The sequence below is a fragment of the Chelonia mydas genome, chromosome 2 (genome assembly GCF_015237465.2).
Source record: "Chelonia mydas isolate rCheMyd1 chromosome 2, rCheMyd1.pri.v2, whole genome shotgun sequence".
Taxonomy (NCBI): Eukaryota; Metazoa; Chordata; order Testudines; family Cheloniidae; genus Chelonia; species Chelonia mydas.
Window position 1 is genome coordinate 154,409,175 of NC_057850.1, and position 20,731 is coordinate 154,429,905.

At 41.1% G+C, this 20,731-nt stretch overlaps 1 protein-coding gene across 4 annotated transcripts in view; it reads left to right on the forward strand.

The window, feature by feature from the left end:
• The window catches only part of PTPN3 (protein tyrosine phosphatase non-receptor type 3), a 274,154-nt gene that overhangs the window by 90,288 nt on the left and 163,135 nt on the right, over window positions 1-20,731 (forward strand). For 3 of the 4 annotated variants that reach the window (XM_043540415.1, XM_043540417.1, XM_043540416.1), the window contains exons 7-9: window positions 551-603; window positions 8,689-8,809; window positions 17,714-17,801. In XM_043540415.1, the coding sequence (XP_043396350.1) occupies window positions 551-603; window positions 8,689-8,809; window positions 17,714-17,801 (262 nt within the window). Of the gene's footprint in view, window positions 1-550; window positions 604-8,688; window positions 8,810-17,713; window positions 17,802-20,731 lie in introns of those variants that run through there. The other variant, XM_043540418.1, reaches the window with a different exon arrangement.

Consider the following 20,731-nt stretch of genomic DNA (forward strand, 5'->3'; position numbering starts at 1 on the left):
AAGGCTCCGATGTCCTTCTGTCAGTCTTGTGCATAGATGAAAAAGTCTAAAATGTGGTCCAAACCTTTTACCTTAATTACCTGTTGTCTTTAAAAATTGGTAGCAAGTTCTGTGTAGACTCTAGATCAGAGCTGCATTTGTGCACTTGGCACTTGGCTAATTTTAATGTTCATGTCTCATGTTAAAAATACTAGACTGCAGTTATTAAAGTTATATCCAGAGCAAAAAAATCTTTCCTTCCTTTTCCCTTTCCAGAATAAGCATCCAAGGATATGAACATATCCATTTAAGACACATTATTTCCATTCCATTAATGAGCTGTTACACAACTTGCTTTCATCACCCTACTATGCTATGACTATTGTCTTTCGTTTAAAAAAAAAAATCAGTGAGATTTGCTGAAGATTAATATAAACATTACGAAATACATTGTTTGCAGAGAAATGGTTAATATTCTACCTATTTATGCTGTGTGTAAGTGTGTGTGTATATCTGTGTATACACACACACACATATATATAAAAAAACACCTGTTTTTCTCTTTTCTCAGGTTGTTATGCCCTCTTAATTCTGCTGTTGTCCTTGCATCTTATGCCGTACAGTGTAAGTAATGACAGATCTTTCTTGGCTGGTAAAATATTTGACCATCATTGAGCTGTGCTTTACCTTCCACTGAGCTGTATTGATAACTCCAGTGCAGAAGACTTCCTTTACCTATCCTCTTGGATAAAATTGTTACTAAAGTTGATGCATTGTAAAGAAGGATTAAGGAGCTACTTGGAAGGAAAGAATAAATGACCAGTACTCTATACTTGGATGCCTAGGGCAGTTTCACTAGATAGAGGTAGCATGCTCATTAGATCTGTGCTATAGAAAATATTAGATTGATTCAAGAATTAGAAATAATCAGTGCCCTCATTTATGTTCCGTATAAAACTTACAGTATGAATTGGTCTAGAACATATTTTCACTCTAAGGGTTTTTCTACACAGGAACGTCCAGGAAAGCTAATATGAATTAACTAAGGGTGTGAGGAGGTATTTCATAAAGCAGTGTATACAGAAGGGCAATTAAAGAGGAGGGAAGGTTTATGTTGCTGGAGGGAGGGGGTGGCTAATGGTACGAGTACAGTGTGCAGACTGTAGTATACATGATTTTTCTAGCATATTTGGGTTTTTCCCTTGTATCTATATACATAGCCCTGCCATCTGTAGACAGTGATGTTCCCAGTAGAAAAGTTGTTTCCCTCCTTCATTTTCTTTTGTAAGCTACTAGAGTTTCTGTTGCTGCATGTTCATTCTGTGAGCCTCTGAGTTCAGCAAAATACGGGGCATCCTAATAATAAGGGAAAATACTGCCCTAACAAATAAAATACATGTCTATTGTCTTGCTAATAGGGTTCCATTATTTTTACTGAATAGATCATTATTCTATAATGATATATAGATTACTGATCATGGTTTTTATCTGAGAATAGATATTGTAAACTATTGTCATTTCAGTTTTGGATTTTAATTTAACTATCTTCTAAATGAAAACTGAGATTCTGGAGTACAAGATAGCAGCCTTTAAGGGGGAAAAGTTTCTTGCTTGAACTGCCATTGGTTAGCCCAGTTTGACTCATTTCTTGCTAAACTACTATGACTTTTCAGCTGCAATTTCCTCATGCATTATTTCTTGTGTACGGAGGAGATTGATCTTGCGGTTTTAATTGTTGGTTTAAAAACGTGTGGCCGTTGTCTCTGAGTTTCCATGATGTGTTAAGTTTTATATTTATTTTTACATTTTCATTTCTTTTTCACAGGACTTCTTCTTGTATAGGAAATTATTTCATTTAAGTAGTGGTCTCTTTTTTTTCCACATGTAAAATATAATTTATTGTCATAGGTTTTCTTCAGTTTTGTAAATGTTTCTAACCACTCAGTGCTGTAGTTGTGGTAGCCTGGAATAATCATGCTTCTGGAAAACCAGTTTCTATGTATTGCCTTTTCATAGTAGTTTGGCTTTAGTAGTGAAGTTCTAAAATAAAACTGTTCTGATACATTGCCTTTTCGTTATGCTACACTTAGCTTTGTTTGATGGTAGTAAAAATTACAGGAGAGTAGAACAGTCTGTATGGTTGTGTCAGGTTAGTTGGTGTGACTGTATGATTTATCATGACTATAAAGACTGTTCTTTAGGTATAAGGGACATGCAGATTAATTGTTGTTACTTTTAATGTTGTTGAATTTATGTTGAACATTATATATTGCACACTTTTATATTCAGCACCTCTTGAATTTCTTCTTTCTTAAAAGAAATCACTAGTGAGATGTAATTTTCTTCAAATATTTTAAAATAATTTATTACTCAGGAGTTCAATTAAAGAACACGTTTCAAATTCCACATCCTGCCCTATTTTTCTGTTTATGTTGTAAACTAAGATTATTGCCCACAAAGTTCTAGAAAGTTAAATGTAATGGATTGTCCTACACAGTTGGCATATCCTCTGCTTTTATTTAAAATCGCATGTAGAAGATCTACTGCTGCTGTTGCTTCTGCTGTCAGTTCTTATAGTAAGGCCCCAATCCAAGGAATAAATTGTTGTAATGAATGCTTTAAATTGTGATTCATTGTGACTGAGTTCTTCCTCCACATCTTCTAAGCACAGAGGCGCCTCTTTCTTTTCACTCTTGCTCCTAATTTCTCAATGAGTCCGCAGAAGGAGTTGTACAAAGTAGTGCTCACATCTCCAGCCTCCCACCCTTGCTTGGAGAAGCAGGAGGTTTCTCTAGAGTTCTGCTTCCTTTTTCCAAGCAGAAGGTGATGTGGTTGTGTGTTTTTTTTTTTTGTTTTTTTTTTTTAATTTTCTCCGAGCCTGGCTCCATTGTCCTTCACCATTCATTCCTCTCCCACTCTGTAGAAATGACATTCAGACCTTAGGTTACTTGGGCCAGAAGTCCATCAGCAGGATATGTTTGTTTTTTAAAAAACAATAAGACATTGGCACTTGCTATTTTTCTCAGCTGGAAGAAAGAGTGCTTCTGAGACACAGGTAAGTCAGAGGGGTCAGAAAAGTCCATGGCATTGGACCCCCTAGGATGCCAGAGTTAGGTGGTTTCTTTCCCCAGTTGTTCCAGGGAAGGCTTTAGCTTCAGTTCTCAGTCCCTGTGAGTGCTATCTCAAGCCCTGCTTCTTCAAGCTTTTGATCAGGGTTTCTTCCAGAGGGCAGCTCTGACTCCCACTAGCTCTGAAACTGAAATCACAATTAAAATAACAAAGGGAGGGTGGATGAACTCAGGTCGTTTGAATTCCCAAGATATGGAACCAGTTTCCGCTCTTCTGTGACTGCCTGAAAATTCCATGTGCTGCGTCTATTCTATTTCAGGCTTTCTCAGTTGTGTGGATCAGGTCAGCGTGGCCTCACATTCCTTTTACACCTACCAATGTCTGTCTTCAGCAGTCTAGCCAAGCACATGTTGTGCCAGTCTTTCATGGCAGCAGACCACCCAAATAGCTAAAATCTGCAGGTTAGAGGTAGTTTAAATATCTCTCCTGCCAGTTTTCTTCCACTTCAGAGCAGTTAGACTATCACTTTTTGGGCCTGCCAGCAGCTCTCAACTTGTCATTTGTATTGCCAGTCTGCCAACTCCACTGGACAATCTGAATGACTATGATCGTGCAGTAAAATGTCAGTGTTAAGGAAGGAGATTGCCCAGTTTTAAAACCATATCATCAGGCCTGTTTTGCTCAGAGATTTTCTTGTTCCCCCTTTAGTATCTCTTTCCTCTGCAAATACATTTTAAAAAAGACACTCCCTGTCCCTTTAAGGGAGGACTGTGCCTCCCCAAACAGCCCTGCTTCTTGTCCCCTGACTGCTCCCTCCCAGGACCCCCCGCCCCTAACTGCCCCCTGGGATCCCACCCCCCCTGTCCCCTGACTGTCCCGACCCCTATCTACGCCCCCACCCCGTGACAGGCCCCCGGGACTCCAATGCCTATCCAACTACCCCGTGCTCCTTGTCCCCTGACTACCCCCCACCCGAACCTCCGCCCTATCCAACAGCCCCCTGTTCCCTGACTGCCCCAAACCCTATCCACACCCCCACCCCCTGACAAACCCCTGCCGCCCCCGGGACTCCCACTCCTATCCAACCCCCCCCTGTTTCCTGTCACCTGACCGCCTCCACCCCATCCAACCGCTCCCTGTTCCCTGACTGCCCCCTGGACCTTCTACCCCTTATCCAACTGCCCCCCCTCCCCGCCCCCTTACCATGCCACTCAGAGCAGCAGAAGCTCGCTGCCATGCTGCCCGGCAGGAGCGGCGGGCCATGGTGCTGGTGGCGTGGCGAGATGAGGCTGCGGGGGAGGGGGGACAGCGGGGAGAGGCCAGGAGGCTGGCCTCCCTGGCTGGTAGCTCAAGGGCCGGGTAGGACGGTCCCACGGGCCGGAGTTTGCCCACCTCTGCTTTAAAGGGGGTCATAGCCTGGGGCACAAGCAAGTGCTGTCACTGAAGCAGCAGCAGCAGAGCTCTTTACGACTGAGGCTATGCAGCCCAGTAGATTGGAGATTGCTCTACCATAGTTGAGGTGATTAGCTGAAGCTTTCAATAAAATGTGTTAGTATAACATGACTAAAAAAGAAAATAAACCCCAAGGCCTTCCAAGTCCTATGTCTTTAACAATCTTTTCCCTTAGTATCTTAGAAATAGTAAAAGAGGAGTTTCTTTGAACGTTTTTCAAGCCTTCCACATCAGGATTTACCTTTTCCTAAAGGAAATTTCCAGCCCCAATGGCTTAATCCCAGAGAATTCTTAACAATCCACGTCAGACAGAAAATCTCTTGAAATAGTCCCAAAGGAGTTTGTTCATAGATTTTTCAAGACCACTTCCTTCATCTTTCAGTTACATTTGGGCAAATCTACATGCTGGCTGACTGGACATAAATTACATATAGAAGAATGAGAATAATGAAATTCTCAGTTCACTAACAGAAACATAGTCACCTACTCACTCATAATTCTCCATAGTTTTGTCACTTGAGCATCTTTGGATTCCTGGTCTGCTGGGACCTTCTTTTCAAAGGTCTGCTCAAACACAAAGGCTTCCAGCAGCTGAGGTACTGAGCCTGAGGAGCATCGATGTTCCTGAAAGTTCATGGACTTCTTGCTCAAATCTAGAAACTGTCTACAAATCTGTTTAGAGAGACAAGGTGGGTGAAGTAATTTTTATTGAACCAAGTTCTCTTGATGAGAGAGACAAGCTTTTGAGCTACACAGAGCTCTTCTTTGGATCTGAAGAAGAGCTCTGTGTAGCTTGAAAGCTTGTCTCTCTCATCAAAAGAAGTTGGTCCAATAAAAGATATTACCTCATCCACTGTGTCTGTCTTCTAATATTCTGGAAGCAACACAGCTACAGCAACATTCCAGATTACAAATCTATTTGTCCTTCCTCTTCTCTCCACCCCCCTTCCCAAGTCCTTTTATCTACCTTGTGTATGACCTAAGCCTTTCAACAACCAAGAGAAACTGTTACACACTTTAACCAAGCAGTTAAATTATTTTATACAAAACTAAACCTTGGAGAAAATCTGAATCATTTTTAGGATTACATGGGAGGCCAGGGCCACAAAGCATCCATATCCACTATATATATAGACAGACACACAGGAATTTTTCAGGCCTTTAAATGTTTGTAAAAGATCCTTTTACCTCGTTGAGGACTCTCACAGCCGTGTTACTTGTTAGGCATATTATCTCAAGGGTTCCTCCAAGGAATTTGCCACTTGGCTATTTGGTCTTTATTGCATTTGTTGACTGAGCACTATTAAATAGGTGTGCTCTCCTTGTTCAGTATGGCTTTTTGAATGAATGGTTCAGGGTTTTTTTTCTTCGATTTTTCTTTATTAACACTTTTCAGATACATTTTAAATGATCAATGCACATTCAAATGAGAGGTATGTGTCCCTCCCCATCCCATCTCACCCCCCTTGGCTCCATTTCCTTGAAGATTGATTTCTTCATGTTTGTTGAGATTGTTATACTTCTGGTTACTTCCCAGTTACAATGAATCATAGACCATCAGATGCCCACAAGCAGGAAAGATAAAACATCCTAATTATTTTCCATTGTTTGGATAATTAAAAAGAAATGTGGGATGATGCTTGAGACTACTCTTCTACAATGTGTACTAAGCAGCATTTATTACAGTTAATCTCTTCAACTACGGCAGTTGTCTGGAGAGTTGGAGATGCAAGTCTAACCTGTGCCTCCTTGCTGGCCTAACATCAAGGACGTCCCTAGCTAGGAAGAAAGGGGGGTGGGGGGGGAGGGGGGGAAGAAAAGAGGAGCCTACATGTTTGGAAGATGAACTAGAAGACCCCAACCTCATAATGAATCACTGAGCAATAGATGCTCTCTTTAGAGAAGGTAAAATTACAATAAGAAACACAAGCATAAATTTTGAAGTAGAAAATTAAGATGTACTATTTTTGGCAATGTAGTCTCTTGTTGACAAGAATATACTTCAAACCAACTTTGGTATGAAAAAACACAAAAAAGCCTCGCTCAGCTTAGCCCAAAAAAACAAAAATATTGGGTCAGAGATTATATGGAAGAGATTGAGAAATCTTAATTGCTGGAAAGGAAAAATAAGTATACTCTCCAGTCAAAACACAGTTGTCTGAAATGTGCATATTTTATTTTGATACCATTATTAAGCATATATTACTTTGGATAAAATGTTCATAAGTTTGTTTCTCTATAGCCTTAGCCTTTAGTTGTGCATATCTGTGCAGGGTATTGGCCTGGATCTACATTAATGTGTTGCAGTACATGGAATTTTTTCGGTTTGGCACAGTTCATGCAAGTGAGTGGTTTGCTTTCAAAGGAAGAGTTAATGTTTGACAAACATTGTTAAAGTTTGTTTAGATATTTATCATTAAATCCGAATCTTTCTGCCAAGAGTGTGTTTTGCTAACTAGTACAAAAATTAAGCTGCTTTCAAAGGCATTTAGGAGCAAAGGACAGTAGGAACATTACAGTAACCAAGCTAAATTACTTCATGTTTGTCCATTCATATTCTCTTCCATTTAAATATGTGTTGTGACCCCAGCTGGTGCTGACAAGTAGCTATGGGACTGTATTTTTCCAGGTGCTGACAGCTTTCATTCTTTTATATCTCAGTAGTTAAGGTTCATATGGTGTAGAGATTTTTCCTTCGTATCTTAATTGGCCAGTATTCCTAAATTCGGCATTCCCTCTGTTTTAGGTATCCTATAATTGTTGTGCTACGGGTTCTTTTATGAAGAAATATTAATTCTTTGGCTAACCTGTCATTTCATATTTCATGGCCTTTAAAATTTTTGTAAAATAATGACATCTTGTTTAGAAAAATGTACTTTATTTGTGTGATTTGGCCAAGGCTTTATTGTATACTGAAACTTCTGCAATGCAGACCAGTATATGTTCTTGTGCTTATCCACAAAATATCTTACAAGTAACTTTTTCTATATTTGTAATGCTTTAAATGTTTTATAGTAAGTACTGTTTGTTCTGTGCTAAGAAAAATAGTTCAGGTTCTAGTGATTTGCATAGTATCACATTACTTCAGTAATTTTGATTGGCATATGAAAGCATTACTGCAGAGTCATTTGGGTACATCTGTACTTGTGAACTTGGAATTCCACTGAAATTAGTTCTAGGTAATTCTTTTAGCAGCAGGTAGGTGCTTGAATCAAAACAAAACACCAAAACAACAACAAAAAACCATAACAAATTCCTACTTGCTATCCATAAAGGGTGCTCTTTAGACAAAGGGTGTCAAACTTATTTTGTGGAAAGGGCTGAGTTACATCTTTGACTTTTGTCCATGGACTGAGGCTACAAAGTTAGGGCCATATGCTGTCTTTCAATTTATAGCAGATATCCCATTGCTAGAGAATGTCCATTTTTGACTTTACTGTTGTATTCAGCATCACTCAGTGGGAAAATATTATTATGGGCACTTGTATAGAATACTGTTTCTGTCCTTTGTTTATTTGGCCATTTGTGCATATATGATTGTTGTAAATCCATGCACAAATTAAGAATTGGTTATCATGACAAACCTAAACCCTCAGTTAAGATGGAGATGGATAAATGACAACTCGGTACTTATAACGGGACAAAACAACATTAGTTAAAGTTTGGAAGATTTTCTTTATAGTTTTAAATACAAAACATTTAAAAAAATGAATTTTCATTCTGCAGATTCTTTATCTGTAATGGGGCCACACGCATATCAAATGGGCTCAGTTTGATTTTCCTGATTTAGACAGTTCTGTTTCATCTGTGACATTTTACATGGTTATAGTCTTTGCTGGTGCAATATGTGCAGTCTAACAAGATCTGTTATGGCATACGAAGCAAAAGTATGGATAAATGAGTAACTGTACAAAGTATTGAGCTAATCAGTGCCCAAAAATGTATTTATGGAAAGCATACTTATGTGTTGGAAGAGGTTTTCATGTGCTGTTTTAAGATTGAGTAGGTTAAACAAAACTGGTCAGTGAGAAATAATCTTTAATTCTTGCAGTTTTCCACAACTGTTCTTACTTTTGGTTAATATGCCATGTACTGTGGAGGGGGGAGTTCCCATAAACAGTATTTACATGAGACTATGGCTATCTATGAAACCTTTCTGTGCATGTGTTTTTTTTTTTTCCCTAACAGCTCAGTTTGGAGACTATAACTCTTCAGTACATCTTTCAGGATATCTCTCAAATTATTGCTTCATACCAGATCAGAACGAAGATTTTTTAACCAAAGTAGAATCACTACATGAACAGCACAGGTAAGCACATACTTTTAATATCTTTCCCATTCCCTCTCCTTCCCCTCCACCTCATGAGTTCGAAAATTTGGGAGTGGAGGGAAGGTTAATGTTCCTGAAAGTTTAATCTGGTGAATGTTACATTAATATTGTTTTTAATAAGCTTAAGCGTTCTGATTTTGAAATATATGTATTCAAAACGTATGTACGAAGGAATGTAGCATAAGTTAATTTTAAAAACAAATCTTGATATAAAATCAGTGGCTCAATTAAAGTATAATAAATTAATGTTGGTGTCAGGTAGACATTGAGGGCATTTCTTTGAGAGCTCCTTTTTAGAGGCCTTTGGACCATGATCAGAATGCTGTGGGATTCTCATCAGGCTATGGAAAGCATGAATAATTTGTGGGTTTTCTGTTTAAGAGAGAAAAGGTGGTAGCTAATTACAGCTGTCCAGATATGTCAATTTAATGTTTTGTATCATTATGGCTGTTAGTTATTAGTCAAAAAATGCATTGGGTATGCATGTATTCTATGGCTAGATTTCTTGATTCCTTTGACATATCTGCTGAAGTTTGCTGTGTGGGATAAGTGGGGAAACATTTTTATTGTCTATATGTATGTTACTAACACAGCTAGTACTGTATAGATAGTTATGAAAGGCATTAGCAAATGTTTGACTAGGGTGAAGTTAGAATTCTAATTTACATTGACTTCTTTTTGTTTTCATAACTTGTTTAGATTACTTTTGAGATGAAATTTTCCATTTTTGTTTTAATCTCAGAGATGCGTTGAATGGATTTTAATGTGTGATGGTTGAGATTTGCTATCAGGATTGAGTATCTTTAAGGGAAGTCTGTTGGTCAGGAGTCAGGAAAGGATATTTTCAGGACAGTAGTTAACTTCTGTGCTACATTATGCATAGTACTTTGTATTTCTATTTTAAAGTTTTCTCCTTTAGACTGTAACACACGGAAAAAAAAACGCTACAATATCTTTTTAATTTTCTGACTACTTAAAGTTCATCTAAAATAAAGATTAAAAAGTAAGCCAAATTTTAAATCTGATGTCCTTTTTCATAACAAATACTTCAAATTGAACTAAATTATAATTAAGTTCAGTCTTCTAGGCAAAAATAAAAAATGTAAAGGTCCTTCAAAAATAAAAATTTGAATCTGTCACTTTTTACCCTTTTAATTGTGCGTTGCTTGTTTGGTGAGGTGTAACTAACAAGCATTAGTTGGGTGGGAAGGTATTTAATTCACTTTAAGTGAAAAAAGAAGTCTTGCATCCATTGAATATTAGTGACTTAGATGAAGATGGATAACACTAAAGGAAAATTGGTCCTCGCATATAGAAGGAATCTTCTAGACTGTGATGGGTGGATTGAATTAACTGGACCACAAAGGCCACAGAAGGAGATATGATAAAGATCTTGGTGTCTTCCAGTCTTCTACCATAGAAGCCTATGTGCTGCATCACAGCCCCTGTACGTTGCTTCTGTACCACAGGGAACAGCTTTTTCACAGCAGCTCTTCTCTTAGTTCAAGGATCTAGGCCGTAGACCCAAGGGTTCTGGCAGTTCCTCTTTGGTACTGTTCTGCACTTTGTCTACTCCCTCCCCTATTGACATCTCCAGGCCCTTGGCATGGAATGCTGGGAGTAGTCAGACAGCCAAACCCTGGGCACAAGTGAGGTAACACCCAAACTGTAAGGGGCTATTGGCTCTCCCTGTCAAAGGCAACTGCTAGTCAGGGCTGTTGTTCACTTTGAGTGGACAAGCTGAAGCTGACTCCTCCCATCCCTGCTGGCAGTCTGTACCAAAAATGTGGGGTTACTGGTGTGGCTAGAAACCTGCATACTGGGTGCAGATATAAGTAAGTTAATTGAAAATGGTGGGGGACTGTTAGAAATCACTCTTGCCAGTGGAGGATTGTGAAGGGGCACTGAATGGATGGGTTGAAGTCAAATCCTCACCACAGACAGCTGTCGTCTTTTCAGTGAATGGACCGTATGGATATGGATAAAGATGGGGCCTGTGAGAAAAGAGATTCCTTTTTCTCCTCAGACTCCTCTCTGAGTACTTAAATACTGGAGTCAGGTGTTTGTGATGCTTATTTGTAATAGGTGGTGGTAATTAACTCAGCAGGTACACCAAAATACAGATAATCAAGGAGTTTAACAGCCTCATTTGAAGCAATCAGATGTTGATAATCGAAGAGACAATCCATGGGAAGGTTTGCCTACTAAAGAACCTCATACTTCCTAATGGGCCTAATCCCTCCTTTGAAACCTTCTGCTTGGGGGTTAAGGCCAATGAGACCTTCATGAAGGGTCTGACTATTCCACATCTGCTTAGTGTGGTATTTCTTGCATTCTCCTTGGAAGTATCTGGTGATTGCCAGTGTCTGAGACAGGATACTACATTAGCTAGACCAAGGATCTGATCCACTAAAGCAATTCCTGTATCCTAAGTGGAGTCCATTAGAAGGAAAAATATATAAAGGTTTTTTTTCCCATCCTTTAGGTCCCTGGGGAATTATGTTTATTTGGTATGATAGACTGTCTAATCTGACATGAGTTAGCAAAATCTGCCATAGGCCATACATAATTCCTAGACCAGATTGTCCCCTTTAAATTCTGTCCCTTTATAGGGTTTGCGGGACTGCACTGTAAACAGCCATGTCCTGCTTTATCTCTTTAAGGTTTCCTGTTTGAGTTATTGCCTTCAATAGTCCTAAAAGAGGAGCTGATGGAATGATAAGGTCACACAAAGATGCTACAAACTTGACAAACTCATGCACAGTGCGGTTTCTGACCCAAGACCTTCATATCTCTCTCCATTGCACTGCCATAGCTGGGAGAGAGATTGAGTCCAGCTCACAGAAGTGCACCTCAGTCTCCTGAATACACTTGTTCTAGACACTGGTGTGTGCACACTATCTGCTAGGAAAGCTGTTGACACCATAACTAATTGATAATGCTGCAGATGTTCAGGAATCTTGGCTGTCCTTTATTTCAGCTCACACAAAAAATTCTAAATCTACAAAAAGATTTCTCCTCTATGTAGATATGTGATTTTTATAACAAGATTTTCTGATCATTCTTTATTTTGTACCATAGTAGCTAGGAGAGCCAACTGACTGTGATCGTAAGAGGTGGACACCATCTCTGGAATCCACCTGATCCAAATTGGTAACATGCTTTTGGGGTAGTTAGACAAAATTGTTAAGAAAGTAGCCAAGTTTGATAAGCAATCTTGAGGAAAAGGATAAACACTTTAACCCTAGGGCAAAAGCTACAGGAACTACAGTTCTGTTTTGGGGTAACATATGCTATCTATACCCAGCATGAGGGGTTCCAGACACATCACTAACTCTTGGTTTTGGCTATGGACTGCCAGGAGTGTTGGGAGGAGATATGAGGAGTAGTTTCAGCTTGTCCACTAAACATGCTGACAAGCTGTCTCTGGTTAGGTGACGAAACATTTCTCTTCACTGGAGCAGGTGGGAATTTTATGCTTGTCCTCTGACTCCTCCTTTGATTTTTCTGGACACCTACAGGTTTCATGCAGGTTATGTACACAGACTCATGATTAAATTCTGTTGTTTAGTTTACGGCTTATGATACTACATCTGCTGCTTTTCTGTAGGCATACGGTGTGTGTTTTCCTCCACCTTAGGAGAATTAAGGCCCTTATCAAAATTTTTCAAATGCAGTAGATAGGACTCATAAACACACAGACTTCAGTTCTTAATTTTCTATATTAACCAACTGTCAGATAAGTAAATGAATGTGATTTCTCTCTACTGTTCCAACATAGTAGGAGATGTGTTGGGTTGCAGTCATAGGATGCAGACATCTCCAGGACTTTTCCTATTCCAGGCAATGTTCAAAGAACAGTGTCCTTTTGGCAAGTTCCTAGATGCAGCAGTCAGTGGAACTGCAGTTCTGAGTAAACTACCTGGACCTCAGGCAAGAATGGTGGATAGTTATGATTATACCCTTTGATATATGCCATCCTCTCAAGTCACTGTTTCCTAGTGTTGTCACAGTGATCAGAGAAAGACATAGTCAATGTAATCCGCTTCATTCTTTTTTGACATTGTTGGCCCTGGTTTTCCTGGTTGGAGATGTCTTTAAATCCTGCTATAGATCTGTTGTTGCAGTGGTCAGTGTAGTGGCCATTTCCAGGCAGACTAATGGACATATTTCATGGCATGGAATTTGAGAGAATGGATGTGAGGGTTTATACTGAGCATCTGCTAGATGGCCTCCTTTGATTCAGGGGGAGGGATAGCTCAGTGGTTTGCGCATTGGCCTCCTAAACCCAGGGTTGTGAGTTCAATCCTTGAGGGGGCCATTTAGGGATCTGGGGCAGAAATTGGGAATTGGTCCTGCTTTGAGCAGGGGGTTGGACTAGATGACCTCCTGAGGTCCCCTCCAACCCTGATATTCTATGATACTATGATTTAGGAAAGATTTTACATTTAGAGCAGCTGTTCTCAAACTGTGGGTCAGGATTCCAAAGTGAGTCACAACCCCGTTTTAATGGGGTTTCCAGGGCTGGTGTTAAACTTTCTGGGGCATGGGACTGAAGTCCAAGGGTTTCGGTCCCCCCCGCCCGTGGCAGCGGGGCTTGGACTCGGGCTTTGGCCCCCGTGCCTGAGGCGGCAGGGCTTGTGCGGGCTCAGGCTCTCTTCTCTCCCTCCCGCCCCGGTCATGTAGAAATTTTTGTTTTCAGAAGGGGGTTGCGGTGCAATGAAGTTTGAGAACCCCTGATCTAGAGTTACTACTGCATCTGGAAAGTCGTCTTAACCTGGTTTTCTTACTATAGCTGTAAGGCCATGTCAGTTTCTTACAATTCCTGATTCCAGGTCATTCGATAGCTTCATTAGCCTCAGGACTCTCAAATCAAGGTACCTCACTCAACTGCCTTCAGAAGTTCATCTGGCAAATAGTTGGCTTTTTCTCCTCTCATCCCTAGATCCTTTAGGGTAGTAACTAAGTTGGACTTGGCTTCCTTCATCATTATACTTCCTTTCGATGAAGTGGGCTGTAGCCCACGAAAGCTTATGCTCAAATAAATTTGTTAGTCTCTAGGGTGCCACAAGTACTCCTGTTCTTTTTGCGGATATAGACTAACACGGCTGCTACTCTGAAACCTTTACCAGGATGTAACTCTTAGTTTGTTTTGCCTTAAATGCATTGAGTTTCAGAAGGTCAGATGGTGACACCTGATACCTACAGATCAAATTATTTCCAATTAGGAAATTTCATGTCTTGTTCCTCTCCTATGCTGGGAAGAACAAAGGTGTGAAAGCTTCAAAGCCAACATATCCCAGTAGTTCAGGTTAGCAAATGTAGAAGCTTACAAGAAGACTGGGGGAAAACCTCTTCCAAATCTTGCAGAACATTCATCAAGGTCTGTTACCACGTCTCTGGCAAAAACAAATAGAAGGTTTTATGAGGAAATTTGCAGAGTGGCTTTCTGACCATTTCTTTTTTAATTCATAAAACACTAAAGTAGATGTAATTTCTTCAGATCTTGCTTTTTTGGTTGCTGGGTTTTACAGTCTGCTTTTCTTTAATTGTCTTCCTTTCATTCTGCTCTTCCTCTGCTTATTCTTTGGGGTAGGCTGCTTGCTACTTTCACAAAAAGAAAAGGAGTACTTGTGGCACCTTAGAGACTAACCAATTTATTTGAGCATGAGCTTTCGTGAGCTACAGCTCACTTCATCTGATGCATACTGTGGAAATTGTGGAAAAGCAGCATCACTTGCCCCATAATCTCAGCCGTGCGGAACACAATGCCATCCACAGCCTCAGAAACAACTCTGACATCATAATCAAAAAGGCTGACAAAGGAGGTGCTGTTGTCATCATGAATACGTCGGAATATGAGCAAGAGGCTGCTCAGCAGCTCTCCAACACCACTTTCTACAAGCCATTACCCTATGATCCCACTGAGAGTTACCAAAAGCAACTACAGCATTTGCTCAAGAAACTTCCTGAAAAAGCACAAGATCAAATCCGCACAGACACACCCCTGGAACCCCGACCTGGGATATTCTATCTACTACCCAAGATCCATAAACCTGGAAATCCTGGGCGCCCCATCATCTCAGTCATTGGCACCCTGTCAGCAGGATTGTCTGGCTATGTAGACTCCCTCCTCAGGCCCTACGCTACCAGCACTCCCAGCTACCTTCGAGACACCACTGACTTCCTGAGGAAACTACAATCCATCGGTGATCTTCCTGATAACACCATCCTGGCCACGATGGATGTAGAAGCCCTCTACACCAACATTCCACACAAAGAAGGACTACAAGCTGTCAGGAACACTATCCCCGATAATGTCACGGCTAACCTGGTGGCTGAACTTTGTGACTTTGTCCTTACCCATAACTATTTTACATTTGGGGACAATGTATACCTTCAAATCAGCGGCGCTGCTATGGGTACCCGCATGGCCCCACAGTATGCCAACATTTTTGTGGCTGATTTAGAACAACGCTTCCTCAGCTCTCGTCCCCTAACGCCCCTACTCTACTTGCGCTATATTGATGACATCTTCATCATCTGGACCCATGGAAAAGAAGCCCTTGAGGAATTCCACCATGATTTCAACAATTTCGATCCCACCATCAACGTCAGCCTGGTCCAGTCCACACAAGAGATCCACTTCCTGGACACTACAGTGCTAATAAACAATGGTCACATAAACACCACCCTATACCGGAAACCTACTGACCGCTATTCCTACCTACATGCCTCCAGCTTTCACCCTGACCACTCCACACGACCCATTGTCTACAGCCAAGCTTTGTGATACAACTGCATTTGCTCCAACCCCTCAGACAGAGACAAACACCTACAAGATCTCTATCAAGCATTCTTACAACTACAATACCCACCTACGGAAGTGAAGAAACAGATTGATAGAGCCAGAAGAGTTCCCAGAAGTCACCTCCTACAGGACAGGCCTAACAAAGAAAATAACAGAACGCCACTAGCCGTCACCTTCAGCCCCCAACTAAAACCCTTCCAACGCATTATTAAGTATCTACAGCCTATCCTGAAGGATGACCCAACAGTCTCACAAATCTTGGGAGACAGGCCAGTCCTTGCCTACAGACAGCCCCCCAATCTGAAGCGAATACTCACCAGCAACCACATACCACACAACAGAACCACTAACCCAGGAACCTATCCTTGCAACAAAGCCCGTTGCCAACTGTGCCCACATATCTATTCAGAGGACACCATCACAGGGCCTAATAACATCAGCCACACTATCAGAGGCTCGTTCACCTGCACATCCACCAATGTGATATATGCCATCATGTGCCAGCAATGCCCCTCTGCCATGTACATTGGTGAAACTGGACAGTCTCTACATAAAAAAATAAATGGACACAAATCAGATGTCAAGAATTATAACATTCAAAAACCAGTCGGAGAACACTTCAATCTCTCTGGTCACGCAATCATAGACATGAAGGTCGCTATCTTACAACAAAAAAACTTCAAATCCAGACTCCAGCGAGAAACTGCTGAATTGGAATTCATTTGCAAATTGGATACTATTAATTTAGGCTTAAATAGAGACTGGGAGTGGCTAAGTCATTATGCAAGGTAGCCTATTTCCCCTTGTTTTTTCCTACCCTCCCTCCCCCCCAGACGTTCTGGTTAAACTTGGATTTATGCTGGAAATGGCCCGCCTTGATTGTCATGCACATTGTGGGGAGAGTGGTCAGTTTGGATAAGCTATTACCAGCAGGAGAGTGAGTTTGTGTGTGTGTGTGTGTGTTTTTGGAAAAAAAGTGGGGGGGGGGGTGAGAGAACCTGTATTTGTGCTGGAAATGGCCCACCTTGATTTTCATGCACGTTGTAAGGAGAGTGGTCACTTTGGATAGGCTATTACCAGCAGGAGAGTGAGTTTGTGTGTGTGGTTTTTGGAGGGGGGTGAGGGGGTGAGAGAACCTTGTGCAGGAAATGGCCCACCTTGATTATCATACACATTGTGAAGAGAGTGGTCACTTTGGATGGGCTATTACCACCAGGAGAGTGAGTTTGTGTGTGTGGGGGGCGGAGGGTGAGAAAACCTGGATTTGTGCTGGAAATGGCCCAACTTGATGATCACTTTAGATAAGCTATTACCGGCAGGAGAGTGGGGTGGGAGGAGGTATTGTTTCATGGTCTCTGTGTATATAATGTCTTCTGCAGTTTCCACAGTATGCATCCGATGAAGTGAACTGTAGCTCACGAAAGCTCATGCTCAAATAAATTGGTTAGTCTCTAAGGTGCCACAGGTACACCTTTTCTTTTTGCGAATACAGACTAACACGGCTGTTACTCTGAAACTTGCTACTTTCAGTTAATCACCAGACTGGAGCACAAGCATGACTGTGTGTGAGAATAGCAATTGGTCTGAAATCTTTTCCACCCCTGTGAATAGTTATGCTTCTATGTTTTTAGTTATTTAAAGGTTCAGACTTTGAAAGTTGCTTCTGTTTTCCAGAAGCTGGGAATGAGTGAAAGGGAATGGATCACTTGATGATTACCTGTTCTGTTCATTCCCTCTGGGGCACCTGGCACTGGCCACTGTTGGAAGACAGGATACTGGGCTAGATGGACCTTTGGTCTGACCCAGTATGGCCATTCTTATGCTCAGATGGGGCTGTGATACAATTCCCTGGATTATATAGGAGGAGTCTAGAAGGAGCTAAAATACTGAATCTTTTAGCTGCTTCTGTGGTATTTGCAGGTATGATTAATCTGTCGGCCTCCAGACTACAGGATTCTTCTGCTTTGAAAAGAAACATTTGTAATAAGTTAAAATAGTCAAGTCAGTAAGCTTAATTTCTTGTTCTAACTTAATGTAGTTAAAATTAATAACTTTTTTGTTTTTTCCTTTAGTGGTCTCAAGCAATGTGAAGCAGAGTCCTGCTATATAAACATAGCACGAACCCTTGAATTCTATGGAGTAGAATTACACAGTGGTAGAGTATGTTTACGTTGTCATTTTTTGCTTGGAAAAATAATTGAATTTATGAATACTATTTTTAAGACAAGAGTCTTTCATTAACAGTGAAAACAGTAGCACTTCAGGATTGGCTGCACTGTATTTTGTTTTCAACTTAATTTGTATTATATTTCTCAACTTTGCATTTGACATAAAAACATCTCTAGTTTTGTCAGTAAATTAAATTGAATTTATAGAATAGTTTTCCCCCTCATTTGAGGACATTCTGTCTTTGATACTGTGCAAGATTTTAGAGAACAAAATATTTGCTTGAAGGGGGAAAGTAAACTAGATTCGTGTGTGTTAAGTACTGGGAAAATAAGTGGCTATTTTAGTGGCATGGCTGGCAGAAGTCTTCAGTATCGCTTTGTGTTCTAATGCATCCTTAAGAATCCTGACGCTTTACTTCTTCAGTATATTCTTTCACCCCTAAATCTAAGTCTTGGGTCTCCAGCTACTAACATGCAAAAATACGAAGGATGGGTCTGAAAATGATTATAGATGGGCACCATAATGGGTAGTTTTCTCAAGAGAGAGGTCTTCTGTCCTAGCGTGCCAAATAGGTCACATGATGGCATACCGAAGTCTAATTGCACCTTTATTTTGTGTAATATAAAGGGTGAGCTCTCCTCAATGTGATTTCATTGTGCTCTTCCTCTTGTTGCTATGTCTGTTACTGCTATAGTTGGTCATATTGTGGAACAAGAACGTCTCTTAGCAGAGCTTATGCACTTATTTTCCTGATAAAACATTGCTGCTGTCCTCTCATAGGTGAGTGATGTATTGGGGTTGACAGACTTTCATTCTGATGCTCCCTATAAATGAGACCATACTGGAGACCACAAAGATATTGTGGCAAATGCCATCATCTTTGCCTCCAATAGCTAAGAGGGCTGAGTGGAGATACCATGTTCCTTCCTGGGGATTTGAACATTTCTACACACAGCCCTTCCCGGGGTCCTTGGTGGTTTTGGCACTAAATGAAAGGAATGTCAAGGACAACCTTCTTCCACCCCAAAGGGAGGCAAAGAAATTAGATCTTTTAGGTGGAAAAATGTATTGCACTGCTGGCCTGCCGTGTTATATTGTGAACCAGCAAGCCCTGATGACTACATACGATTTCTCCCTCTGAGACGATGTCCTTAAATGCATGTAAAAATTGCCAGAGGATGCCAGACAGGAGTTTCTGGCAGTACTGAAAGAGGGCAATATGGCTGCCAGGATGTCTCTTCAGGCTGCACTGGATGGGGCAGATACTGCAGTCAGAGCCATGACATCTACAGTAGTGATGCACAGGTGCTCATGGCTCTAATTGTTGGTTTTTCCACAGGAGGGCCAGCATATTATACATGGTCTACCCTTTGAGGGTCCAACTCTTCTTTTGCAGCACACTGATGAGAAACTTCACAGTCTGAAGGACTTGAGGGCTAAGTTGAAGTCTTCAGGAATTTACACCCCATACCCTAAAAAGAAACCGTTCCTCCCTCAGTCATTCCAGCTTTGTCACCTATTCATGGCTAGACATTCTGACCAGTCCAGAAAGATGGGGAAGAATCACAGGAGGAGGAATCTTCATTTTTCTTCCTCTCGGACTGTTTCCAGGCAGCGTGGAAATGCCAAGTAGTCTGTTTGATTGCCATATTGAGGGCAGTTTACCAGTCTGCATTACACCAGTTTCTCCCACCCATTTTTTCCAGCAGGTTGTCCAACTTCCTGTGTGCTTAGGCGCATATTACCACAGATCAATGGGTTCCAAGCCCTATGAAACTTGGATACACTCTTCAGTTTATTTCAGTTCCTCCCCCTTCCTCATCTCTCTTCAAAAACCCACTCTCACAAGGCTGTCCTCATTCAAGAGATGAAGTCTCTTTTCTATTTAGGAGCTACAGATGAGGTTCCTCCTCTGCACAAAGGGAAAGGGCTTTAGTCACACTACTTCCTGATTCCAAAGGCACAGGAGGGTCTCAGAGCCATATAAAATCTACAAGAGCTGAATAAACATATAAAGAAAATAAGGTTTTGTATGGTCACTCTAGTCTCCATTATTCCCTCTCTTGATCCCAGTGACTAGTACACTGCCCTTGACTTGAGTGATGCATATTTTCATGTGGCTATCTGTCAAAGCCGCACGAGATTCCTAAAATTTCTAGTCAACACCCAGGATCAGTTTACATTCCTACCATTTGATCTATACACGGCCCTGTGAGTAATTACAAAATGCGTAGTGGTGGTGGTGGCTGTGTTTCCAAAGAAAATGGATACAAGTACTTCCATACCTGGATGACTGGCCAGTAAAGGGTTAGCCCAAGAGACAGGTAAAATGAAGTATGGCCAAGATCCAGTCCCTCTTCAGAGTTTTGGATTTGCTGACCAATGAGGAGAAGTCAGTCTCCAGATGATCAACTTCAAAGGAGCAGTCCTGAAAACCAGATTTCAGATAATGTTAACCATTTCTTCAGATCTAAAAGCCCATCCAGTCATGACTGTAAGGAACTGTCTCAGACTTGTGGAGCATATAGCTTCCTGCACATATATATTTGGGCATGACAGACTTCATTTCACGATCGTGCAGAGATGAGTAAGCTCAGTATGCTCCCCAACCTGCCACCCGTTAGACATGCTGGCTTGAGTGCCTACAGGAATGTTAGCCTTTTTGGATTGGTGGATGGATCCAACCAATATGTGTATTGGAGTTTCTTTGCTACTCCCCTACATGCATTGATTCTGGTTATGGATGTTTCTTCTCTAGGTTGGGGCGGGGGACTCTCCTGGGGCAATGGTTCTCATCAAGTGGTGCATGTACCCCTGTGGGTACGCAGAGTTCTTCTAGGGGGTACATCAACTCATCTAGATATTTGCCTAGTTTTACAACAGAGCACTAGTGAAGTCAGTACAAACTAAACTTTCATACA